Source organism: Vicia villosa, linkage group LG4 (genome assembly GCF_029867415.1).
Source record: "Vicia villosa cultivar HV-30 ecotype Madison, WI linkage group LG4, Vvil1.0, whole genome shotgun sequence".
Classification (NCBI taxonomy): domain Eukaryota; kingdom Viridiplantae; phylum Streptophyta; class Magnoliopsida; order Fabales; family Fabaceae; genus Vicia; species Vicia villosa.
Genome location: NC_081183.1, coordinates 180,375,065 through 180,402,682, shown reverse-complemented (window position 1 = coordinate 180,402,682; position 27,618 = coordinate 180,375,065). Strand labels below are relative to the sequence as shown.

The 27,618-nt window shown below is 38.2% G+C and overlaps 1 protein-coding gene across 5 annotated transcripts; it reads right to left on the bottom strand.

Annotated features, from left to right (window-relative positions):
• Positions 1-25,101, bottom strand: LOC131596218 (putative RNA methyltransferase At5g10620). 5 transcript variants are annotated; one of them, XM_058868820.1, is made up of 7 exons: positions 24,944-25,101; positions 24,811-24,848; positions 24,549-24,691; positions 24,369-24,435; positions 23,444-23,521; positions 545-690; positions 1-155 (listed from the first exon to the last, which is right to left on the bottom strand). In XM_058868820.1, exons 1-7 carry the CDS (start codon positions 25,008-25,010, stop codon positions 116-118), a joined length of 579 nt encoding a protein of 192 aa, XP_058724803.1. In that variant the 5' UTR covers positions 25,011-25,101; the 3' UTR covers positions 1-115. The 5 variants fall into 5 exon arrangements, 3 of the variants coding, with proteins under 3 accessions (XP_058724803.1, XP_058724804.1, XP_058724805.1); XR_009282179.1 differs by lacking the exon at positions 1-155 and adding an exon at positions 22,741-22,881 and having other exon boundaries at positions 558-690; XM_058868821.1 differs by lacking the exons at positions 1-155; positions 545-690 and adding an exon at positions 19,319-22,900.
• Between the last annotated feature and the right edge of the window lie 2,517 nt (positions 25,102-27,618).

Below are 27,618 nucleotides of genomic sequence, written 5' to 3'. Positions count from 1 at the left end.
AAAAACAAACAATGACTCACTATAGAGAAATATCATTGGTGTCACATATGACATAATATGACATAACTCACGCGTGGTTAAACACACAAAAGATAAACAAAACCGGATCGAGTATCTAATGATGGTACTTTTGTCCCCTTAAAATTGTCCATGACCTACAAATCAAGATTGAAGAGTGTGTTATTAGCCATTCAAATAAACTAAAATACAGTCTAGGGAACATGAACAAACACCAATTCTTGGAGATAATTACGAGTTTACAAGTTGTTAGTAAAGTTTTAGGATACATAAAATCTTAGATCAAGAGAGAAGCAATATTTTAAAGTGGCATTAGTACAGCAAGAATATTTCTTTTGAAGAAAGTAAAACATCAGGTTCTCAAAAAGCCTGAAAAGTTAGCTGTGTTTTATTCTTTGTTGTAAACCAAAAGTTATATTTTTTTTTTAAAATGGCATTTAGTTGTCCCAACTTTTTTTCTCAGTAAAATGAAGCAATCAAGGCAATAACAGGTAAAGCAGAATTGGATAGGTGGTTGGTTTGTTACCTGTAAATCTGTTCCACAAGCACAAGCAATGCTATTTGATGATTTAAAACCATTGAAGATAACTTGATTGATAAGTTAGCGCGTTCCCTTATTTTTCTTCCATGACCATAGGGTCCGCCAATACAGAAAGATATACGCGAAGCACCCTATGAGAAAGCATAAATCAATGTATCATTTAACAAAAAACATTATTCAAAAGTAGCATACGCTGCATTAAAAGAACACAACTGGGATATAGTATATACACACAAATAAAGAAACATAAAATGACTTCAGCTAAAAAACAATGTAGAAAATATATAAGTAAAATTTCTCTTTTATGTCCCCAAAAATAATGTTGAGTGATTATAGTTCCCCTGATTATTTTTGCTCAAGTTCAACCAATTTTTTTACCCAACTGCTAAATGTTGGATGCTGACATAGTTAGTGGAATGCTCTGTACATAGGTATGGATGATTGATGATTGCTTGCTTTTAGGGTTAACTAGTTAATAACATTTTAAACCTAAAAACCCATAATTTGTGCTTGGGTTTTTGTGATCATAGCTATCTCAAGTAAAAATCCTTCACTCTTTTTCCTTTGTCCTAGATTTTATTCATGGTGAGGGAAAAACTATGGAGCTTTCAACAGCACATTTTCACCATTCTTAAGAACCCCCCAAGACAAGCACAACAACAATCAACCTATATTAAGGGTATATTTTGATATTTGATATGGGTTAGGGTTTCCCATGTTAGTGGTTTTTCATGTGTAAATTAGTAATGGTTTAGGTTGACTGCAATATAATTTGGCTTATATCATTTGTAGGCCAAGAGAGGTTGTTGAGATGAAATTATGCACATACCATGGGAGTATGTTTGTTGGTCAAGTAAGCCTTACATAGGTAAATTTGAAAGAAACCAATTAAGGATGGTATATAGACTATATTTCTCATATTGAACTGAACAAACTGGTAAAAAGACTTGAATATGCCTCCTTCAATTGTATATGGTATAGGCGTTTCTAACTTCTTTACGGAAGCAACATATGACTATTGAACAGTGGTTGTGGTAAGCTGATGCACGCAAAAGATGTATAAGGTTTTGAGATATCTACTGTCTAATCGTAAGATTTTATAAATGTTTGTGTTTGATGAATAATGAAGGGCCGGCTCATAAGGCTGACAGTGAGACGAAAGAAGTGAAGTGTATGATTGATGGCTTGGAAGGAAGCCGAAAGAGTGAAGATCTTGACACAAATGTTGAAAGTAAGGGTAAACAAGGAACCGGAGGACAGAACTCAGGTCGTGAGGGTTGTAATGAAGAAGTATTTAAGGATCAATATGAAAACTCAGATGATTAAAATGATAAGAATACACTACAAACCTATAGGATGAGGAGAACAGTAGTAGCAACATTTCACTGAATTACAGTAATTTTGATGAGAGTAACGTTCGGGTCGAATAACTGTATTTCCACCTAAGACACCTAATCCAAATGGAAATGGCATACCTGAACTGTTTATACTGGAGTAAATGACAGCATGACACTTGTGATGGGACTAATATTAGAGCTGCAGGTTCTTGAAGAGATCCAGATCTGACTACAGTTGCTAATTTTGATAATGAAGATGGTACTTCTGATGACTTGGAAGTTGGAATTCCACCCGAGTGATGATGAAGACCAATCATGAATGAAGACTCCCAAGTTTAAGATGCCAGAAGATAGTGGTAGGGAGTGATTTGAAGTGAAATTAACTTTAATTCCAAAGTAATTGTAAAAGGAGGAAATGAACGAGTATGCAAATAAGGAAAATTTGTATGTGGCAAAGAATGACAAGAAAAAGGGATGTTACTAAATACATGAATAGCTGCTCCTTATATATCTTCAAGTTGGCAGTCTCAATGGCACTATCAAATGTCATAGAAACAATGCCAAAGCATACCTCCGACATGAAGACAAAAGGTCTAATAGCAGAAGCAATGGAAAAAACAGGGGTTTAGGTTGTCTAAAAGGCCTATATGGCCAAAAGAAGAGCACTTGATCTGATTCTGGAGGCAAGTAGTAAGGAGAACTTGCACTTAAGGACCTATGCATAAGAACAGAGAAGAAGTTCCTAGAGTGCACTACTAATCAACTGTGATATATGAGACACAATATTAATATTAATATTAATCAAATGTGATGCACGAGACAGGCGGGAGAGGCCGGTTCAGATATGTATATAGTCATCTCCATAGCTCTATCTAAAAATCTTTGACCTCCCTCATCGAGGACGCATCTGCCTACAGCTGGTTCCTCTCTGGCACTGCAGCATCTCTTCCTTCTACCCACTTTTGCAGTCAATAGAGAATTCGATATTCAGAGGTATATTTCACAACAAAGGAAGTAGTAGATGAAGTGGGTTGGAAAAACAGCTTCACTGGAGGGGAAGAGATTCACAAAGGATTCCAAAAGCTTCTAGAGTGTGCACTGCTACAACCTGACACCTAGGTTGTTTGCTTGTTGCAGGTAATCAGCATGCTTGCATGGAAAGGGTGCTTCATGTTGGTGATTGTAGAGGTGTGTTTCAGAAGAAACTGTTGATGTGAACATCTGACCCAATTAACTCTGTCTCGCTATCTAACAAAACTATCTCCTCTCTTGATTACATCTGCCATGACTGGGTGTAGGTAGAGAAGAAGAAAGGCTGAAAGGGATTTGGAGTTCGTAGATAGCCTGAACAATTTTGTATCTACTTTCCGAAGACAATCACAATACATGCAAAGTATTAGGGTCCGTTTGGTTCAACGGAGGGGAGGAGAGGGGAGGAAATTTAATCGAGGGGAGGGGAGTGGAGGGGAAGGGAGGGGAGGGAATTTAACTAAATATATGTTTGGTTCAAAGAAGGGGAGGGGAGGGAAGGGGAGGGATTTTTAACAACAAGTATGTTTGGTTCACAAGGGGAGGGGAGGGATTTTAAAATCAATTTACCTTTTTATCCTTATAAATATTATTATTTGTGCTTAGTAAAAATAATTCTTAATAAAAACTTGTTCATTCATAAACCATAATATAACCGTAAACAACAACACACATTAGTTAAAAATAATCTGAACTTATGATTCATCAAACCCAATAAAACAATTCCTATAATTAAAAATAAATAAAATAAGGTTAGAATACTAAAAAAAATTAAATAAATAATATTAGAGTTAAAAATTTTATTTATAACATAAATATATTATATTTACATATATTGTATAATGTTATTATTATTATTAATAGTATAATAAAAAAAGTCTTATTACTATCATATATAAGAACCGATATAAGTATAAGTATGTTTTTATTATAAAAATAATAATATAATATCAAAAAGGGAACTTCATCAAAATAAAAAGAAAAAAATTCACCTGAGAGGAATAACGCACCAATAGCAACCACACAATAGAAAAAAATAAACGTGAAATAATACAGAGAAAAAATCTAGTCTTTAATAATTTAATAAGGACAATCTTGGAATTAAAAAAATAATTGAGGTTATAATGGGGAAAATAATATAATTATAATTAGTAAATCTTCCCTCCCCTCCGAATCCCTCCAATTTGGAGGGGAGCAAGAAGTGAGTCTAGGAGGGATTTTGCTCCCCTCCCCTCCCCTTATAAAAAATGAACCAAACACGTATTTTTATAAATATCCCCTCCCCTCCATCTACTCCCAACCAAACGGACCCTTAGTTAAAACCTTTTTGTATATTTTCAAAATTATTACAGTAAATATTGTGAATAAGGATTTGTTATTAGAATAAGGGTTTGTTCCTAGAATAAGGGAAACAAATCAGAAATTGATTTGTTTTGGTTAAATGTAATTATTTAATGTAATTACCTGTATAGCCCTGTAATCTCTATATATACCAGAAATAATAATGAGAAAGACATCAAGCCAAGAATTCTTGACATGGTATCAGGTGTTCGATCCAACCTATGAAACCTAATTATCTTGGCTGAACAACGACACCCCACTGGGTCGCTCTCAAAATCGTGTGCTTCTCTTTCGTGTTCGTTTCGAAACCTCTCAAGTGTTCGTTTCGAAACCTCTTTCGTGTTCGTTTTGACACCGTTTTCCGGTAATCAAAACCTCGTGGTTGCTTGCTATTCTGAGTTCTTGGTCGTCATCTCGTGATTTCGTCTTTATGATTTTGTGTTTATCGAAATCACTTCTTGTTCGGATTGTTCGGTAATTGCTGATTGTTGTTCGGCAATTGCTTTTCAGCACTGATTGCTTCTCGGCGATTCTTGTTCGGTGAAATTTGTTATTCTGCGATCTTGCAATCTTGTTCGGTGGTTTGTTTTAGGGCTTTGTCTCAGGTTGCATACAGTAGTCCAATTGCAAGTCATTAAAAAAAAAATAATAATAATAATAATAATATATATATTGAGAAGAGTTACTGTACGGTGAAGTTGTACCTGTGGATTCATAACTTATTTGGTGCACAGTGATTTTTTAGCTGTTCTTTAGAGGAAAAGAGTTACGGTAACATGGCCATGGAAACTGAAAAGAATTTTTGTGTCCGTTTTACCGGTAAGAATTATTCTGCATGGGAATTTCAATTCAAAATGTATGTTAAAAGAAAGGGATTATGGAGTCACCTAGATGATGTTTCTAAGGCACCGACGGAGAAAACGGCTTTAGATGCTTGGGAAACTAAAGATGCTCAAATCATCACTTGGATTCTCAATAGTATTGATCCTCAGATGATCAATAATTTGCGCTCCTTTTCAACTGCTCAAGAAATGTGGAATTATTTGAAGCGCATTTACAATCAGGACAATTCGGCAAAACGTTTTCAGTTGGAGCAAGACATAGCCAACTACAAACAAGGTGATTTGTCTATTCAAGAATACTATTCTGGTTTTCTAAATCTCTGGACAGAACACTCTGCTATTATACATGCTAAGGTTCCCAAGACCTCCCTCGCGGCTGTTCAAGAAGTTTACAACACCAGTGGGCGAGATCAATTTCTCATGAAACTTCGTCCCGAATTTGAGGTTGTCAGAGGTGCTTTACTAAATAGGAATCCCGTTCCTTCTTTGGATACTTGTGTTGGTGAACTTCTCAGAGAAGAACAACGTCTACTTACTCAAGGAACTATGTTTCATGATGCTGTCAGTTCCGAACCTGTGGCAATTGCATATGCTGCTCAGAGGAGAGGAAAGGGTCGTGATATGCGACAAGTCCAATGTTTTTCTTGCAAACAATTTGGACATATTGCTCGCAACTGCAGTAAGAAGTTTTGCAACTATTGCAAACAACAAGGTCATATCATCTCTGATTGTCCAACGCGTCCTCCCCGACCAGCACAACGACCAGCCCAGGCATTCCATGCCACTACCAACTTTGTCGTTGGTTCTCTCAGTGCTGGTGCATCTAATGGTGGTGTTCTACAACCTGAAATAGTTCAACAAATGGTACTTTCTGCTCTTTCTGCCCTTTCTGCCTTGGGAATTCAGGGTAAGTCTTCTAATGTTTCTCAGCCATGGTTTCTTGATTCTGGTGCATCCGATCACATGACCGGTTCCTCTGAATACTTGCACAATTTACATTCTTATAATGGTAATCGGCAAATTCAAATTGCTGATGGTAATAAACTTTCTATCACTGAAGTTGGTGACATAAACTCGAAATTTCGTGATGCGCTTGTATCACCCGGACTTGCTTCCAACTTATTGTCAGTCGGTCAATTGGTGGATAACAATTGTAATGTTAACTTCTCTCGTGTTGGTTGTGTTGTGCAGGAGCAGGTGTCGGGGAAGGTGATCGCGAAGGGGTCTAAAGTGGGAAGATTGTTTCCGCTCCAATTTAGTTCTAGTCATTTATCTTTTGCTTGTAATAATGTTTTGAACTCGTATGAGGATTGGCATAGAAAATTGGGCCATCCGAATTATGTTGTTTTGTCTCATTTATTTAAAACTGGTTTGTTGGGAAATAAAGGTATTTGTACGACTTCTATTTCATGTTCTGTTTGCAAATTGGCTAAAAGTAAAACACTTCCTTTTCCGTCAGGTGCTCATCGTGCCTCCACATGTTTTGAGATGATTCATAGTGATGTGTGGGGAATGTCTCCTGCCGCATCTCATGCTCACTATAAATATTTGTCACATTTATTGATGATTACAGTCGTTTTACTTGGATATATTTTCTTAGATCTAAGTCTGAAGTGTTTTCTATGTTTTAAAAGTTTTTGACCTATGTTGAAACTCAATTTCAAAGAAGTGTTAAAATTTTTCGATTTGACTCTGGAGGTGAGTATATGTCTCATGCGTTTCAAGAGTACCTTCAACAAAAAGGAATAGTGTCTCAACGATCTTGTCCAAATACTCCCCAACAAAATGGGATTGCGGAGCGAAAGAATCGTCATTTGCTAGATGTGACGCGTACCTTACTTCTTCAAGCTTCTGTGCCATCCCGATTTTGGGTAAAGGCTCTTCCCACTGTCGTATTCTTGATCAATCGTCTTCCTTCTACGGTTATTGCTTTTGATTCTCCTTTCTTTCGTCTTTTTAAAACTCAGCCTGATTATAGTGATTTACATACTTTTGGCTGTGTGTGTTTTGTTCACTTACCTCCGTTTGAACGAAATAAACTTGGAGCATAGTCTGTTCAATGTGCATTTATGGGGTATAGCAACTCTCATAAGGGTTTTGTGTGTTATGATGTCTCTAATCACCGCTTTCGAGTTTCTAGGAATGTTACATTTTTTGATAATCAATATATGTTTTCTTCTCTTTCTCCTGCCACAAATGATATTGCTATTCTTCCTAATTTTTCTATTATGCCTCAATCTACAGAACGTTACAAACCAGGAATTACATATGTCAGACAACGCAAAAAACATGTTCCCACGGCCCCTCCCGATACTGATCCGCCACCTGATCCTGAACCAGTCGACCGACGATGGCCTGGTCGAATATCTAAAGCACCAGATAGATATTCACCAGACAGGTATGATTCCTCACATACTTCTCTGACTGCCTCATTATCTAGCATATCTATTCCTACTTGTTATGCACAGGCTATTAAAGATGTGCGTTGGATAAAAGCAATGAATGAGGAACTTCAGGCTCTTCAAGATAATTTTACATGGGATACTGTCTCTTGTCCCCCTGATATCAAACCCATAGGCTGCAAATGGATGTATTCTGTGAAACTGAATTCCGATGGATCTCTCAATCGTTTCAAGGCTCGATTGGTTGCCTTAGGAAATAAGCAGGAATATGGTGACCTGATGGAAGATATTTAAATGACCCCTCGTCAAGGTTTATTCTCGTCAACTAAGTGTGTGTGCAAGCTCAAACGCTCATTATACGGCTTGAAACAAGCGCCTCGAGCATGGTATGAAAAATTCCGCTCCACCCTACTTGGATTCTCCTTTACTCAGAGTCAGTATGATTCCTCTCTATTTATTCATAGAACATCTACTGGAATTGTCTTACTTCTTCTGTATGTTGATGATATGATTATTACTGGTTCTGATAATGCTTCCATTCAAAGCCTTAAACAGCAGTTACAAGCATCGTTTCATATGAAAGATCTTGGTAATTTGCATTATTTTCTTGGTCTAGAGGTTCATTCTACATCCAAGGGCATCTTCCTCCATCAACACAAATATGCCACAGATTTAATTTCTATGGCTGGTCTCCAATCGGCTAATCCAGTGGATACTCCTCTTGAGGTTAATGTTAAATATCATCGTGATGATGGTGATCTCTTGCCTGATCCTTTATTGTATCGTCAACTTGTGGGTAGCCTGAATTACTTGACTATTACTCGCCCTGACATATCTTTTGTTGTTCAACAAGTAAGTCAATTCATGCACTCTCCTCGCCATCTTCACTTGGCAGCAGTTCGTCGCATAATTCGCTACATGAAGGGAAGCTCTCACCGTGGTTTATTCTTTCCCACTGGAATTGCTCCAAAATTGAGTGCTTATAGTGATGCTGATTGGGCAGGGTGTCCTGATACTCGGCGATCCGTCACTGGCTAGTGCATGTTTCTTGGCTCTTCGTTGATCTCATGGAAGAGTAAGAAACAAGAGAGAGTCTCTAAATCTTCTACTGAATTTGAGTATCATGCCATGTCTGCTGCTTGTTCAGATATAATTTGGCTTCGTGCTCTTCTGACTGAACTTGGATTTCCTCAAATAGAGTCAACCTCACTTTATGCTGACAATACAAGTGCCATCCAGATTGTTGCGAATCCTGTTTTTCATGAACGCACCAAACATATCGAAGTTGATTGTCATTCAATCCGTGACGTGTATTGATCGGTCACCATTTCTAGTAAGTTTTCGCACCTTTTTCCGACAAGAATTCATGGTTTTGGTAACACTAAGTGGCATTTGCATGTGTTTTAAAGTAAGTTTTCGTATTTTCAATTGTGTGATTTTGATGCATATTAATGCTTTATTAGTATTACAAAAGTGTCTTTTTTGAACATTCAACCTGGCCACAACACAATCAACCGGCGCATAAAAAGACACTTTTGTAATACTAATAAAGCATTAATATGCATCAAAATCACACAATTGAAAATACGAAAACTTACTTTAAAACACATGCAAATGCCACTTAGTGTTACCAAAACCATGAATTCTTGTCGGAAAAAGGTGCGAAAACTTACTAGAAATGGTGACCGATCACAACCCCACACTTATCTCATTGCTTGTCCTCAAGTGATGTATTGAGACGAAACAAAGGTCACCGACGAGATTCCTTTCTCCACAACACAATCAGGTTATCGCGAAATACCTTCACTTAGCAATCGAGTCTATGGCATCCTTCGTCAATCTATCGACCGCATTATCACTTCCGAGCACTTTTGCACCTGCAAGCTTTTTACACTCTCATAAAACTCTCCGGGTTAAAGTGTTTACACTCACAGTACCAAGGCATGCATATTACTTTTAACTTTGAATACCTTCTCGAATCACTACACACACAGATTACACACACTTCATGAGGTCTTCGGACTGTAACGTGGCTTGGGTTCAGTGGGGTAAACAAGGAACGGGATAACAAAAGGTTTTGGTGCTCGCATTCATGTTGGGTTCACATTTCTACTTTTAGTGGTTTGAATCATAAGAATGGGGTTAAGACCTTCGACTCTTGTTTTTAGCTTTTTAGAGTCATTCATGTAGTCTTTCGGGCAAGTGTTACGGGCTTTTCCTTTGTTTTGTTTTTCAAAATTTTTTTTTGGATTTTCACAAGTTCAACATTCATTTCCCTTGTTATTTTCTTATTCTATTTTTTTTTCTTGCCCCTTTTTCGATGGTTCACTACCCCACACTTAGATTCTTTTATGTCTTTCAAGAGGAAAACATTAATGTCGAGCGATAACATGAATGGTGCATATGTGGGTGGTAACATGAATAACAACAATGAACAAAACAAACATTACGGCTCAAAGGGGGTTGACTATGGATATAATGCATACAGAATGGCTAGAAAGGCTCGGGGCTACAGAAAAACTTGCCTCAGTGTGCGTTTTCGTAGTGTGCTTGTGTTACGAGAACATACGCAAAATCAAAGTGAATAACGTCATACCTGACTGAACTCTCATGTGATATTATGAATTTGGCTCTGTAATCTCACCGGGTGGGTTAAGCTTACATGCTCCGAGGTGCTCTTGGTGTCATGCGGTTTCCTTTCAACTGAAACATACCATACCACTCTCTTGGTTCAGTGTTGATGTTTTGCGTCCTACCTTCTCCTCTTGATTGTGTCAACTTCCGTGGTGCCTGCGGAGATAAGTATGGGGTGTGTTGTTCAACCACTAGCTATTAGTTTGCTCCCCTCCGACTTCTATCAATCACCTGGTAACACCATGACAGCACTGCACCATACAAACTTGAAAGAAACACACTTTAAAACAAAAGTAAAACACAAGTAACACAAACAAACTAAACTATGAATTCAAAAACATAAAGCAAAGCAATAAAATAAAATAGAACCTCCCCCACACCTGAACGAATTATTGGCCTCAATGTTTTAATTCATGTGTGACGGAGACTACCTGGTTTACTGAAACGGCGGTGGAGGAGGAGGATCCTGTGGAAAGTGCAGCATAAGACGTCGCATCATATCTTGGACATCGTCCACCACAGTTCCTTGTCGAAACAACTCAACACCTTGTCTTGTTTGCTCGGTACGGAGAGCACCAATCTCTGTTTGTACCCACCCCCATTGGTCTGGAGTCATGGAGGACGACCCAGCATTTTGTTGGTTGAACTGCTGAGGAGGCGGGACAGGGTGATCCCGAGCTGGACTATCATCCTCCATTTCGTCACTTGAAAAATTATGATCTTGTGGAGGGCTCTCTCCTAGATCTGTACCTGTAGCTACATATAACCAGTTAGCACGATTTGCAATAGAGATACAATTGGGTGCGGGTAGTGCCATAATATGTTGCCCATGAATAATCAGGGAGTATTACCCTGGCTGTACCACAATCATTCGCTGATTGACAAGAGTTGTCAAGTCAATCTTTTTACCCGGTATCGAGGGTTCCTCTATCAAGAGCTGACTATAGTTCAAGTGATCAGCCAGTTGAGAGATCATCCCACCTACCGAGATCTCTCCAGAAGAAGCATGTCCAACTTGTTTCAGGTGGTTAGCAGCAAAAGCCGCTATATTCACTCGTCCTACATCAATCATATTATGTAACAGAAAAAGCTCTCTCTTCGCACATACCCCTGTGCTATCTCCCCGCCCAAATAAAGTAAAGGCCAGGCCTTTCTGGGCATATCTGAAACAAGGATTATGAATCCCCGAGGCCTTGGCCCTACTAGGGTTGTACCCAGCGGATCCTGTGATGGCTTCCCAAAATTCAGCAGTAGGAAATGTCTCGGGTGGGGCTCCCGGTCCAACGGATGGTAGTTTAAGGGCCGCCCCAACCTCTTCCACAGACAATGTATGCTTATTACCAAACATTAAAAATTCCAGATCACCATAATACTCCATTTCGGAGTCATTCCACTTGTGTCGCAATTTAAATTCAACGGTGCTAAAAAATTCAAGAGTTAGGCCTTCATAAGCGGGTGCCTCAAATAGCATAAATGGCAACATCCCGATGTTGTGAAACATACGGTATACTTCATCTTTTAGGCCTAACTTAACAAGTGTGTCATCACAGATATAGCGGGTTGGGAGTAATTTATGCTGAACTAAAACATCATACCTCGCTTTGTGCTCAGGTTTAGCAAATATAATGCCATGGGCATTCGCATCCTGATTCCTACTTCGACCGGGTGCGCGACTAGGGGCGCGACGGACTCTCTGCCTTGGTTGGGATGGTTCCGCGAAATCATCCGTCCTATTGGGGCGCAGGATTGCTTTTCTAGGAGGCATGATCAGGTCCCTGCAAAAAAAGTGAAAACAAAACACAAACACCACCACAATAGAAAAATTCGAAAATTAAAATTGCACAAAATTAAAATTTAAAACGGTGAAAGTGTAGAGGATGGAGAGTAGAGCAACTTTAATGAAAGCACAAGGGTGTTTGAGTGAGTGGGTGATGGTGAAAAAGTGAGTTTTTTGAAGGTGGAGGCTAGGTTTTCATGGAGGAAGAGAGTGAGAAGTGGGAGAGTGACGTGAATGAGGGAGAAGAAGTGTTATAATGCAGGTGGGGACCACACAAGTGACAAAATAAAATTTGAAATCTGGCCCCGCACTCGTCACACGGTCCGTGTGCCTACACACGGGTGCCCGTGTTAAAATTCTATTCTTGCGTTTGGGGGGAGATTGAAAACAACACGGGCCGTGTTCCCACACACGGGCACCCGTGTTGATACCTCTGTAACTTCAATTTTATTTTCTATATTTTTCTTTTCTTTCACACGACACGGGCCGTGTGTGATGACACGGGCACCCGTGTTGATGCTCCTGTAGGCACCAATAGCGAGTTATCTTAGTGCTTTTTGCCTCAGGTTGCTCCTACCGATCCAAACCTCTGACCACCTACAATGAAATAAGATAGAACAAAATAAAAGAAAATGCGTTAGAAGAACACGAGCGTGGGTTGCCTCCCATGAAGCGCTTCGTTTAACGTCGCATGGCTCGACGGTCTACACCTCATCCGGTGAGACGCAAATGATCGATCACTCCTGCTCCTACTCTAGTATAGTAGGGCTTCAACCTTTGTCCATTCACTTTGAATACATCCCCATTGTTTGGATTTTTAATTTCTACCGCGTCGTGAGGAAATACCGTCTATACTACAAACGGACCAGACCACCGGGATTTCAATTTCCCAGAAAAAAGTTTAAGCCTGGAGTTGAATAGAAGCACTAACTGGCCTTCCCAAAATACTTTCTGTTTTATTCTCTGATCATGCCATCTTCGGGTCTGCTCTTTATAGACTTTAGCATTCTCATAGGCTTGATCACGGAATTCTTCTAACTCATGGAGTTGAAGAATCCGTAGCTCACCTGCTTTTCCCAGATCATAATTCAAGTATTTGGTAGCCCAGAATGCTTTGTGCTCAAGTTCAAGAGGAAGATGGCACGCCTTACCATAAACCAGTTGATACGGGGACATACCAATGGGGGTTTTGAATGCTGTTCTGTATGCCCATAGTGCATCTTCAAGTTTCAGAGACCAATCCTTTCTCGAAGCGCTAACAGTTTTTTCGAGAATCTGTTTGATTTGCCTGTTCGAAACCTCCACTTGACCACTGGTTTGAGGATGATATGCAGTTGCAAAAGCAAGGACCAACCCAATTTCAATCTCCAGCTCAGTCACAACAATATAGACCTCCTCAACAACAACTTCCATACCAGCAGCAATTTCAACACCACTCGCAACAGCTCCAATCTCAAGCACCTCAACAATTTCAACAGCAGGCACCGAAGAAGGCAGAATGGGAGATAGCTATTGAAAAAATGGCAGCTCAAAACTCTCAATTTCAGGAAGAAACTAGGAGCAGCCTGAGGAACACAGGGGCATCAATCAAAAATCTGGAAATTCAAATGAGTCAGATTGCACAGCAAATGACTAACTCTCAACAACAGGGTGCTTTACCCAGTGCTACAGTTACGAATCCTAGAGACAATAATCATGTGAACGATGTGACAACCAGAAGCAAGAAGTCCAATTACACCCCTGAGAAGAATCATGATGAAGAAGATATGTTGATTTAAGTGGATGTAGAGATTAAAGAAAATGAGGTTGCAAGTCAAGAGGTCATGGGTGATGAAAGGGTGGTAAAAGAAAAAGTAGTTACACCTAAACCGGCGGTTAAACTCCCTTTCCCCACAAGAAATAAGAAGAAAGAACAACATGAGAAAAATTTTGAGAAGTTCTTGGAGATGTTCAAGAAACTTGAGCTGAACATTCCCTTCTTAGAGGCACTTGAGCAAATGCCAACCTATGCAAAGTTCATGAAAGATATTATCTCAAAGAAGCGGACCATCGAGAGTGATCCGATTATTCTAACTGAAACTTGTAGTGCTATTTTGCAGGGCATGAAGATTCCGGTTAAAAAGAAAGATCGAGGTTCAGTAACTATTCCATGCACCATCGGTGATAGGTCTTTCAAGAAAGCTCTTATTGATTTGGGAGCAAGTGTAAGTCTTATGCCATTATCCATCTACAAAAGATTGGGGATAGGTAAAGTACAAGATACACGAATGACTCTTCAGTTTGCCGACCAATCGGTGAAAAGACCGTACGGAGTGGTAGAAGACGTGTTGGTGAAAATCGACAAGTTTGTATTCCCTGTAGATTTTGTTATTCTAGAAATGCCCGAAGATGAAGAGATACCGATCATTTTGGGAAGACCATTTTTAGAGACCGGGAGATGCTTGATCGACATAGAGGAAGGTACAATGACCTTGAAAGTTTATGATGAATAACTAAAAATTGATGTGCGAAACACCATGAAGTACAAAGATGACATTGCCACAAGTCAACACATTGAGGTAATTGATCAAATTTGTGATGAAGGAAATTCTGTGACAACACAACAGTTACCGTTGGAGAGAGTTTTGAGTTTATCAATCTTTAGAGAAGAGGAGGTAGTTGATGAAAAAGATAGTGAAGTTTTAGCCATGATGGAAACAACATCATTTGTCAAAAATCCTCGCCACAACCGATGGGAGGAGCTAAGGCAACCGTTAGTGGAGGGAAGTAAAGATGAACCAAAAAAGGGGGCTGAACTAAAACAATTACCGGAGAACCTCAAATATGTCTTTTTAGACACTGAGAGTAAATGCCCGGCCATCATAAGTTCTCACCTTGAATTCCTTCAAGATAAACTTGTCAAAGTTCTTAAAAAGCATAAAAGCGCTCTTGGATGGTCCATTGAAGAGTTGAAAGGAATAAGTCCAACAATTTGCATGCACAAAATCCTAATGGAGGATGATCACAAACTGGTTGTCCAACCTCAACGACGACTCAATCCAGCGATGAAGGAAGTGGTTAAAAAGGAGGTGGTAAAACTTTTGGATGCAGGGATGATCTATCCAATATCTGACAGTTCATGGGTGAGTCCAGTTCATGTGGTGCCAAAGAAAGGTGGAACTACCGCTGTTAAGAATGAAAAAAATGAGTTGATTCCCACGAGGACAGTTACAGGGTGGAGAGTCTGTATTGACTACCGAAGACTAAATCTGGCGACAAGAAAAGATCACTTCCCGTTGCCTTTCATCGACCAGATGTTAGAAAGGTTAGCGGGTCATGACTATTATTGTTTCCTCGATGGCTACTCGGGGTACAATCAGATAGCTGTTGCACCTGAAGACCAAGAGAAAACCGCATTTACATGCCCTTTTGGTATTTTTGCTTACAGAAGAATGACATTCGGGTTATGTAATGCCCCGGCCACATTTCAAAGATGCATGCAATCTATTTTTTCCGATATGCTTGAGAAGCATATGGAAGTATTCATGGATGACTTCTCGGTTTTTGGTAAGTCTTTTGATAATTGCTTAACTAACCTTGCTCTTGTTTTAGAAAGATGCCAACAGACCAACTTAATCCTCAACTGGGAGAAGTGTCACTTCATGGTACGTGAAGGTATAGTGTTGGGCCACAAAATTTCTCATAAGGGAATAGAAGTTGACCAAGCCAAGATAGAAGTCATAGCAAAATTGCCTCCTCCCATGAATGAAAAAGGTATCCAAAGTTTCTTAGGGCATGCGGGTTTTTACCGTAGGTTCATAAGAGATTTCTCAAAAATAGCAAAACCTTTAACTACACTTTTAGTTAAGGACAAAGTTTTTATTGTCGATAAAGAGTGTGTCGTAGCATTTGATACAATAAAGCAAAAATTAGTGTCGGCACCAATTGTTGTAGCCCCGGATTGGTCTCTACCTTTTGAGATCATGTGTGATGCAAGTGATATTGCAGTAGGGGCGGTTCTAGGACAGCGTAGAGAAAAATTGTTACATGTTATTTACTACGCTAGTCATGTGTTGAACCCTGCACAGATGAACTATGCAACTACTGAAAAGGAGTTGTTAGCGGTTGTTTACGCCTTTGATAAATTCAGGCAATATCTGTCGGGTTCTAGAGTCATTGTTTATACTGACCATGCTGCCTTGAAGTATCTTTTTGCAAAACAGGATTCTAAGCCAAGACTGCTAAGAGGATCTTACTCCTTCAAGAGTTTGATGTGAAAATTCGTGACAAGAAAGGGTCTAAAAACACTGTGGCCGATCACTTGTCTCGAATGTCACCTATTGAGGAGACAGAAGACACGCGCCCAATAAAAGACGAGTTCGCAGATGAACATATCCTCGCTGTTATTGGTGTGCCTTGGTTCGCCGACTATGCGAACTATTTGGTAGGTGGTATTATCCCAGATGATTTTGACTATAACCGTAGAAAAAAGTTTTTACATGATTGCAGGTTCTACTTGTGGGATGATCCGTTCTTATACAAGAAGGGCCTCGATGGTTTGATCAGAAGATGTGTACTCGAGGAGGAACAACGAGATGTGCTAAAAGCATGCCATGACTCAGATTATGGAGGACATTTCAGTGGTGATAGAACGGCTGCAAAGGTCCTACAATCTGGTTTGTATTGGCCCACGTTATTCAAAGACGCTCAAGGCATTGTGAAAGAATGTGACAGGTGTCAAAGAACGGGGAATATCTCAAAAAGAAACCAGATGCCTCAGAAGGGTATACTTGAAGTGGAATTGTTTGATGTGCGGGGGATCGATTTCCTGGGGCCTTTTCCACCCTCTTTTGGAAAGAACTACATCCTTGTAGCTGTTGACTACGTCTCTAAGTGGGTGGAAGCAGTCGCTCTACCTACAAATGATGCTAGGGTGGTAGTGAACTTCCTCAAAAACAATATTTTCTCAAGATTTGGGGTTCCCAGAGCACTCATAAGCGATGAAGGCACCCATTTCTTAAATAAGTTGATGGAGAATCTGTTGAAAAAATACAATGTGAAGCACAAGATTGCAACTGCATATCATCCTCAAACCAGTGGTCAAGTGGAGGTTTCGAACAGGCAAATCAAGCAGATTCTCGAAAAAACTGTTAGCGCTTCGAGAAAGGATTGGTCTCTAAAACTTGAAGATGCACTATGGGCATACAGAACAGCATTCAAAACCCCCATTGGTATGTCCCCGTATCAACTGGTTTATGGTAAGGCGTGCCATCTTCCTCTTGAACTTGAGCACAAAGCATTCTGGGCTACCAAATACTTGAATTATGATCTGGGAAAAGCAGGTGAGCTACGGATTCTTCAACTCCATGAGTTAGAAGAATTCCGTGATCAAGCCTATGAGAATGCTAAAGTCTATAAAGAGCAGACCCGAAGATGGCATGATCAGAGAATAAAACAGAAAGTATTTTGGGAAGGCCAGTTAGTGCTTCTATTCAACTCCAGGCTTAAACTTTTTTCTGGGAAATTGAAATCCCGATGGTCTGGTCCGTTTGTAGTATAGACGGTATTTCCTCACGACGCGGTAGAAATTAAAAATCCAAACAATGGGGATGTATTCAAAGTGAATGGACAAAGGTTGAAGCCCTACTATACTGGAGTAGGAGCAGGAGTGATCGATCATTTGCGTCTCACCGGATGAGGTGTAGACCGTCGAGCCATGCGACGTTAAACGAAGCGCTTCATGGGAGGCAACCCACGCTCGTGTTCTTCTAACGCATTTTCTTTTATTTTGTTCTATCTTATTTCATTGTAGGTGGTCAGAGGTTTGGATCGGTAGGAGCAACCTGAGGCAAAAAGCACTAAGATAACTCGCTATTGGTGCCTACAGGAGCATCAACACGGGTGCCCGTGTCATCACACACGGCCCGTGTCGTGTGAAAGAAAAGAAAAATATAGAAAATAAAATTGAAGTTACAGAGGTATCAACACGGGTGCCCGTGTGTGGGAACACGGCCCGTGTTGTTTTAAATCTCCCCCCAAACGCAAGAATAGAATTTTAACACGGGCACCCGTGTGTAGGCACACGGACCGTGTGACGAGTGCGGGGCCAGATTTCAAATTTTATTTTGTCACTTGTGTGGTCCCCACCTGCATTATAACACTTCTTCTCCCTCATTCACGTCACTCTCCCACTTCTCACTCTCTTCCTCCATGAAAACCTAGCCTCCACCTTCAAAAAACTCACTTTTTCACCATCACCCACTCACTCAAACACCCTTGTGCTTTCATTAAAGTTGCTCTACTCTCCATCCTCTACACTTTCACCGTTTTAAATTTTAATTTTGTGCAATTTTAATTTTCGAATTTTTCTATTGTGGTGGTGTTTGTGTTTTGTTTTCACTTTTTTTGCAGGGACCTGATCATGCCTCCTAGAAAAGCAATCCTGCGCCCCAATAGGACGGATGATTTCGCGGAACCATCCCAACCAAGGCAGAGAGTCCGTCGCGCCCCTAGTCGCGCACCCGGTCGAAGTAGGAATCAGGATGCGAATGCCCATGGCATTATATTTGCTAAACCTGAGCACAAAGCGAGGTATGATGTTTTAGTTCAGCATAAATTACTCCCAACCCGCTATATCTGTGATGACACACTTGTTAAGTTAGGCCTAAAAGATGAAGTATACCGTATGTTTCACAACATCGGGATGTTGCCATTTATGCTATTTGAGGCACCCGCTTATGAAGGCCTAACTCTTGAATTTTTTAGCACCGTTGAATTTAAATTGCGACACAAGTGGAATGACTCCGAAATGGAGTATTATGGTGATCTGGAATTTTTAATGTTTGGTAATAAGCATACATTGTCTGTGGAAGAGGTTGGGGCGGCCCTTAAACTACCATCCGTTGGACCGGGAGCCCCACCCGAGACATTTCCTACTGCTGAATTTTGGGAAGCCATCACAGGATCCGCTGGGTACAACCCTAGTAGGGCCAAGGCCTCGGGGATTCATAATCCTTGTTTCAGATATGCCCAGAAAGGCCTGGCCTTTACTTTATTTGGGCGGGGAGATAGCACAGGGGTATGTGCGAAGAGAGAGCTTTTTCTGTTACATAATATGATTGATGTAGGACGAGTGAATATAGCGGCTTTTGCTGCTAACCACCTGAAACAAGTTGGACATGCTTCTTCTGGGGAGATCTCGGTAGGTGGGATGATCTCTCAACTGGCTGATCACTTGAACTATAGTCAGCTCTTGATAGAGGAACCCTCGATACCGGGTAAAAAGATTGACTTGACAACTCTTGTCAATCAGCGAATGATTGTGGTACAGCCAGGGTAATACTCCCTGATTATTCATGGGCAACATATTATGGCACTACCCGCACCCAATTGTATCTCTATTGCAAATCGTGCTAACTGGTTATATGTAGCTACAGGTACAGATCTAGGAGAGAGCCCTCCACAAGATCATAATTTTTCAGGTGACGAAATGGAGGATGACAGTCCAGCTCGGGATCACCCTGTCCCGCCTCATCAGCAGTTCAACCAACAAAATGTTGGGTCGTCCTCCATGACTCCAGACCAATGGGGGTGGGTACAAACAGAGATTGGTGCTCTCCGTACCGAGCAAACAAGACAAGGTGTTGAGTTGTTTCGACAAGGAACTGTGGTGGACGATGTCCAAGATATGATGCGACGTCTTATGTTGCACTTTCCACCGGATCCTCCTCCTCCACCGCCGTTTCAGTAAACCAGGTAGTCTCCGTCACACTTGAATTAAAACATTGAGGCCAATGTTTCGTTCAGGTGTGGGGGAGGTTCTATTTTATTTTATTGCTTTGCTTTATGTTTTTGAATTCATAGTTTAGTTTGTTTGGTTTGTTTGTGTTACTTGTGTTTTACTTTTGTTTTAAAGTGTGTTTCTTTCAAGTTTGTATGGTGCAGTGCTGTCATGGTGTTACCAGGTGATTGATAGAAGTCGGAGGGGAGCAAACTAATGTTTCGTTCAGGTGTGGGGGAGGTTCTATTTTATTTTATTGCTTTGCTTTATGTTTTTGAATTCATAGTTTAGTTTGTTTGGTTTGTTTGTGTTACTTGTGTTTTACTTTTGTTTTAAAGTGTGTTTCTTTCAAGTTTGTATGGTGCAGTGCTGTCATGGTGTTACCAGGTGATTGATAGAAGTCGGAGGGGAGCAAACTAATAGCTAGTGGTTGAACAACACACCCCATACTTGATCTCCGCAGGCACCACGGAAGTTGACACAATCAAGAGGAGAAGGTAGGACGCAAAGCATCAACACTGAACCAAAAGAGTGGTATGGTATGTTTCAGTTGAAAGGAAACCGCATTACACCAAGAGCACCTCGGAGCATGTAAGCTTAACCCACCCGGTGAGATTACAGAGCCAAATTCATAATATCACATGAGAGTTCAGTCAGGTATGACGTTATTCACTTTGATTTTGCGTATGTTCTCGTAACACAAGCACACTACGAAAACACACACTGAGGCAAGTTTTTCTGTAGCCCCGAGCCTTTCTAGCCATCCTATATGCATTATATCCATAGTCAACCCCCTTTGAGCCGTAATGTTTGTTTTGTTCATTGTTGTTATTCGTGTTACCACCCACATATGCACCATTCATGTTATCGCTCAGCGTTAATGTTTTCCTCTTGAAAGACATAAAAGAATCTAAGTGTGGGGGTAGTGAACCATCGAAAAAGGGGCAAAAAAAAAAAGAATAAGAAAAAAAAAGGGAAATGAATGTTGAACTTGTGAAAATCCAAAGAAAAATTTTGAAAAACAAAACAAAGGAAAAGTTCGTAACACTTGCCCGAAAGACTACATGAATGACTCTAAAAAGCTAAAAACAAGAGTCGAAGGTCTTAACCCCATTCTTATGATTCAAACCACTAAAAGTAGAAATGTGAACCCAACATGAATGCCGAGCACCAAAACCTTTTGTTATCCCGTTCCTTGTTTACCCCACCGAACCCAAGCCACGTTACAGCCCGAAGACCTCATGAAGTGTGTGTAATCTGTGTGTGTAGTGATTCAAGAAGGTATTCAAAGTTAAAAGTAATATGCATGCCTTGGTACTGTGAGTGTAAACACTTTAACCCGGAGAGATTTTGTGAGAGTGTAAAAAGCTTGCAGGTGCAAAAGTGCTCGGAAGTGATAATGCGGTCGATAGATTGACGAAGGATGCCATAGACTTGATTGCTAAGTGAAGGTATTTCGCGAATAACCTGATTGTGTTGTGGAGAAAGGAATCTCGTCGGTGACCTTTGTTTCGTCTCAATACACCACTTGAGGACAAGCAATGAGATAAGTGTGGGGTTGTGATCGGTCACCATTTCTAGTAAGTTTTCACACCTTTTTCCGACAAGAATTCATGGTTTTGGTAACACTAAGTGGCATTTGCATGTGTTTTAAAGTAAGTTTTCGTATTTTCAATTGTGTGATTTTGATGCATATTAATGCTTTATTAGTATTACAAAAGTGTCTTTTTATGCGCCGGTTGATTGTGTTGTGGCCAGGTTGATGCATGGGAAAAATAGGAACTTGTGGCGCGCACGAGTGGATGAAAAGAAGCCGGAAAAGCTGAGTTTAGAGGTCAACACGGACCCTCGTGTGGAGCAACACAGCCCGTGTTGAAATGTGGCTGGAAATGTATTTTTGGACCTAAGACAGAGAATCTACACGGGCACCCGTGTTCACAGACACGGTCCGTGTGAGAAAGTGCTTGGAAATGTGTTTTTGGTCCAAGGTACAGAAGAACAACACGGGCGCCCGTGTGCAGCAACACGGCCCGTGTTGATGAGCGCGTGCTGATTATATTTTTATGTGTTTCCTCACTCAAAGGGGATCATTAAGGGTATTTTTGGTATTTGGTTTCAACCCGAATGGAAGATAGATTATAAAACAACTTTAGGACAAGAAAGAAGACACTTTTTGGAGATCATAAGATAGAATTCCAGAGAAGAGAAAGATAGCTTCATCAAGGTTTTGGAAGACGAAGAGATTCAACGGTGGACACCATTGAAGATCAGAGTTCTCCTAAATCTTTGTAATGTCTAAACTTTTCAATTTTGGTTTCTTGAATATTATGAGAGGCTAAACCCCCAATGTCAGGCGGTGTCCCTGATTTGAATTGTAATGACTATGATCTTCGTATTTCTTTAATCAAGTTTTCGTATTTTGCAATTTGATTGTTTAATGTTTTTATGCTTTCTTTGTCGGCAAAACAATGATTGATCTGCGGTTAACAATCTGTAGGACTACGGTTGTTAAGGTTTTTAAACAATTAAATCTTATAGTTATCACTTAGGACTATGGATACCGTAAGGTTATTTGAATATTCTTGATTATTTACATCTTTGGTTTACAAACCTATGTTTCTAAGGACTTAGGCATTAGGATTGCAAACCAAAAGGTTTTCACTAAGACTTAGGAAAACACCCTTAAGAACAAATAGTTGCATCATATGAACTTGTTAAAGAGATCTTTTTACAGAGTCATTATAAGGCTGATCATACACCTACCTTGGGATTACTCTAAATTTCTATACAAAAGCTCAACTTTACTTTCAGCTTCTATTTAATCTTTTTAGTCTATTTCTTCAATCTTTTAAAACAACACCCCCATGATCTTTTGTTTAATTGACTTCGTATAATAACTTCTATTTCCTACGCAATCCTCGTGATCGATACTTGGGATAAAACCCATTATAACTACACCGGTGAAAATAGTACACTTGCTATTTTACCGATCATGTATGATGACCGACTAATATCACTTCCTCATGTCAGTACTCAGTTGCAAGTTGCAAATATTCTTACCAAGGTTGTTCCGCGTAGTACTCAGTTGCAAGTTGCAGATATTCTTACCAAGGTTGTTCCGCGTCCACGTCATCAGTTTCTTGTTAGCAAATTGATGCTCATTGACCAGCCACATCAAATGTAATTATTTAGTGTAATTACCTGTATAACCATGTAATCTCTACATATACCAGAAATAATAATGAGAAAGGCATCAAGCCAAGAATTCTTGACAAATATGAAACATCAGTATCATTTATTTTGGTTTAATAGCCTAATGGCCAGAACTTCACCCTTTAAAAGTGATAAGTGGGACGTCAAGGGTTCGAACTCACGCTAGTGCAATCAGATGTCTCTGCACACCTACCAACTGAGTTGGCTTAACAGGACAATATCATTTCTTTTAATGTGGCAAAATATAATGGTGCATGGCGAATCAAAACTCAATAGATCCATGCTAAAATGATCCATGGAAGAGATCATTTAGAATATCTGATAACAGAAGCACTACTTTATATTCTGTTAACATGAAAATACAACCTTAGTCTTTATATAGACCCAAAGATTTCTGCTATTCTAGGAAATTAAAGCAAATAGATACTATTAATAGGCCACTATCTCTTGGCCTTCCTTCCAACTATAATAGACTCTTTGTCTTTCCACTAACTTATTAATAGAAACCACTTAATATAACATTAAAGTTTATTCAACAATATCTACTTACAGTATTTCCTGCATCAGCCATCAACTCTGCCATTTGCTCAGACCGTACATCTTGCCCATGTTCATCCAACATCACAACCTATAAGTGCAAGTACATGACAGACAAAACTTAGTTAATAAGGAAGAAACGGCCAATTCTGGCCAATAAGACAGATCTAAAAACTTGTGACTGTTATGCGATATCTGGAAAAGTATAAGTTGCGAATAAGCAACGACTTCAAGTGCTAGACACCATAGCAGTGAATTATACAAGTGCAGCAAAATCTTTGCAAATTGAAACTGTCAACCATAGTAATTGTAATTAAAACATTTTAAGACATATAGGTCTTCAATTCAAATATAGAACGATAGTGTGGACTGCATTAAAAGTGGGTGCAGTCCATATGGAAGAAAGTATTCCAACCAAGAAAATAAACCTTATTTCAGCTCCAAAACCATCCATTAGCAATTGGCATTTGGCATTTGGCAACCAAAACATAATATACAATTGAGTCTAACAGCTTCTTGGGCTTAATTTGATTTCATTGTGTCATCGTCAGCCAGAGATACCAAGTTAAAGGAGTATATAAACACCTTCAGTTACATTACAGGACTATTCTTGAGTAGCAACAAGGTATAGACTTTAGATTCATGCAACTATATAAAAGTCGGGTAAGAAAGAAAAACAACAAATAAAACTCAGGTAATATTATTATTAATAAGAAAGAAAAACGACAAACAATAAAGAGAAATCTCAGAGTTAAGCAGCAAAACAAATGGAAGTTTTGTTAGGAACCAATAAGCAGTATTTGTTCTGAACACCGAAATTTTACCATCCATTTCATCTCCAAGACCAAATAGAACTCACTTACAAGCTACAAGTCCACATAAGGAGCACAAAATTATTTGTTATTGTAATTTAAATTCATGCATGTTCAAGACTATACCCAATCATCAGACCTTATAATATTCATCACTGCCATGTCTTCGTCATCAACTTGCGCCCTGGGATCACTACAACAAATACAAAAGTTGGGTAATGTAGCCAAATAATTGATTTTTATTGGATGACAGTGTATAATCCCTGGTGCTTGAAAACTCAGCAAAATGAAGCAAGTAAAACAAACCGTGCATTTCTAGGATTTGGCCGAATTTGAACATCCTCAACACTGCAATAATATTTAATCTTTTCGACATACTCGTCGACCATGAGTTGCAGTCCTTGTGATCGTTTTTTTCCCACGGATAATATCCGTATAGGAAGTGCTCTCTGCAAAAACCCAAAAAATTAGTATTACTTTTTATATGAAAAAAATGGCAAAACCCAAACAATTAGTATTATTTAAAAAATATATATACACACACAAACAATTATATATTGTTACTTACCACAGATTGAGGGGAGAACTTGCAATTGGTAGTAGTAGCTGAAAATATGGGAGATAAATGGATGGTTTAAAGTGAATGAGTTTGGGAAATGTGATGAAGAAATGAAATAGAGTGTGTTGAAATTGAAACAAACCTTGAGCGTGAAGATGATTGGAAGCGTTAAAGTTGAAGCCGACGCAAAGCTGGAATAGGGAACCCATATGGAAGAGAAACCTGCTTCCAACTTCTGAGCTAGTGACAATAGATTAAAGAATTTGGAAGTTTTGTTTCAATTTTAAAAATCGATTCTTAATAAAATGGAGCATAAAGAATTAAAAATGAGTCATCTTTTTTTAATTTATATAAATATTTATAAATAAAGATTATGTATAAATGGAGTAGAGATCAACTCCATTTCCTAAAAAGAAATGGAGGTCCATTACTATAATTTTAGGTACATAAAATTAAATAAATAATAAATATATGTCACATGTTTTAGAAATATCTGTAATATACACATAAAACTATAATAATGGACCCTCCATTTTTTTTAGGAAATGAAATGGATCTCTACTCGTATAAATGGGAGAGTAACAAGAGTGTCATTATTCTTTTTGAATTATAAAATTAATCTTCTTAAAAGTAACGTCTATAGTTCTTGGGAATACATACTCCCTCCGTCCCAAAATATAAGAGAAAAAAATGCATTTTTCTTGTCCCAAAATATAAGAGAAGAAATCATCTTTCATTTCTTTCAAGGTAAAATTAAATGCAAATTGCATTTAACTTACATTTTCTCTCATCATATCTATAACCAACAACCAATTAGAATTTTTTTTACATTTTTCAAAACACTTTATTTCAAGAAAACCATAAATTAAATGATTGTGTTTTTATTTTTCTTAATAAACGTGATTTTGTTTTTTTCTCTTATAATTTGGGACGGAGGGAGTACTCTTTTTAAAAGATCTATTGCCTCTGAGTTCTTAGAAAGCAAAATGTATCAACATGAAAATATGTTTGATTGTTCTTAGAAAGCAAAAAGTATCAATATGAAAATATGTTTGATTGTCGCAACATGTTTTACTATTTTACGAGTCTTGCTAATTAGTGTTCTCAGTGCACTCTTTAAGCATATTAAATAAAGAAAATATTATTTATGAAAATCAACATTTCAATTTTCAATACATTAAATACACGTATTTTAATAAAAACTTATCACTTTAATCCTTTAAAAAGTGTCCCAAAGACACTGGTTAGCATTTTCTTTATTTTATTCGTATCGATTTTGAGTATTGTCATTTCATTATAAAATCTTTAGTCTTCAATATCATATCGGAGAAATTTCAGTCAAATCTAACACATATTTGTTTTTTTTTCCTTCTCACTCGTATATCAAAACAACCATTGGTTAGTCTAAGTCAAAATCTTCTATTGATCGGTCAAAAAATTTACGTGACCTCCTTTTTTATTGAGAACAACTGTAAGGAAGAACTCCCACATTGGTTAAAATAGGAAAGAATGAACACTTTATAAGTGAGAGAACTCACACACCTATGAGAGAACTCACACACCTATCACCTTAAGATTTTAGGTGGAGATGTGGTGTGTCTCACAAAGGTGTGTCAAAAGTAAAATGCTCCCTCGTTGACCCCCTCGAGTTGCCTCCAACATTTTTATTATATATTTAGTCACGATATTGCTAACTTTAAAATAAATTTTTACAATATATCTGGTGTGGTGTGTCCTAAATAAAATGCTCTCCCATTGACCCCTCGAGTTGCCTCCAACATTTTTATTATATATTTAGTCACGATAACTTAATTAAAAATAATATCTATCTTGCTAACTTTAAAATAAATTTTTGCAATATATCTTTTTGTAATCAAAAGAAAAGTAATGGATCAATGAACAAATGATAACTAGTTCCTGTTACTTTTTAAAATTTTGAAAACTCTTTAATTATCCTTAAAATTTTAATTTTTGAATAATTTTTTTCAAACGTGTTTAGAATATTATAAAATATTTCTTTATCAAATTATAAAAAAAATTAAAAATAAGAAGAATTAAATATGAATTCTTTAAATTTTTAAAAGATAATAATAAAAATAATGCAAAGAAATTAAATTTTAAGTTTTTTATAGGAACTTTTGACAACATTCTAAACATGTCTATAAAATAATCATTCAAAAATACACATCGGATTAATAATAAAGACTATAACTACGTGCATAATAATTTTGTAGGGACCAAAATATTTCATTTTTTTAATAAGGACTAAAAATAAAATTTGAGATATTTATAGGGACCAAAAATATATTTAACCCTTAAAATATTTAATAATGACTTATCAATAATCTAAAATTTTATAAAAAATAAACTAAAAAGATTGTAGGATTATGTTGAATAACCATCAAGAATAAACCTTGATTTGATGATTCATTATGAATTTCCATAGATTATATATAAAAAAAAAATCATTTTATAAATACAAAGTTGGTTGAAATAGTGGCACATATATCCTTCCTTTTGTGCATGTATTCAAATCCTTGTAATATTTGTAAAATAGAAAAAAAATGCATACAAATTATTTTGGTGCATATATTCAAATCCTTATGATTTTTGTGTCCTTTTGGTGCATATATTCAAATTCTTGTGACTTTTTGCTTATAAATTGTCAAGGAGAATTTTCCTTAGTTGATAATCCCTATAGTCATAATAAACGTAGGTTTTAATCATAATAATCCTATGTTGATACTTTTTTTTATAAATAAGATCGGATCGAATAAAATTTATTTCAAAATAACTCTCATTTTCACTTTTCAATGT

Bases quoted from the DNA above. Each gene is read 5' to 3' on its own strand.
- LOC131596218 (XM_058868820.1), bottom strand. From the start codon at position 25,010: ATGGGTTCCCTATTCCAGCTTTGCGTCGGCTTCAACTTTAACGCTTCC. The intron at 23,522-24,368 runs GTATAGTCTTGA...TTGCACTTATAG, and splicing joins TTATAAGGTCTGATGATTGG to GTTGTGATGTTGGATGAACA. The intron at 156-544 runs GTAACAAACCAA...CTTGATTTGTAG, and splicing joins CTTGTGGAACAGATTTACAG to GTCATGGACAATTTTAAGGG.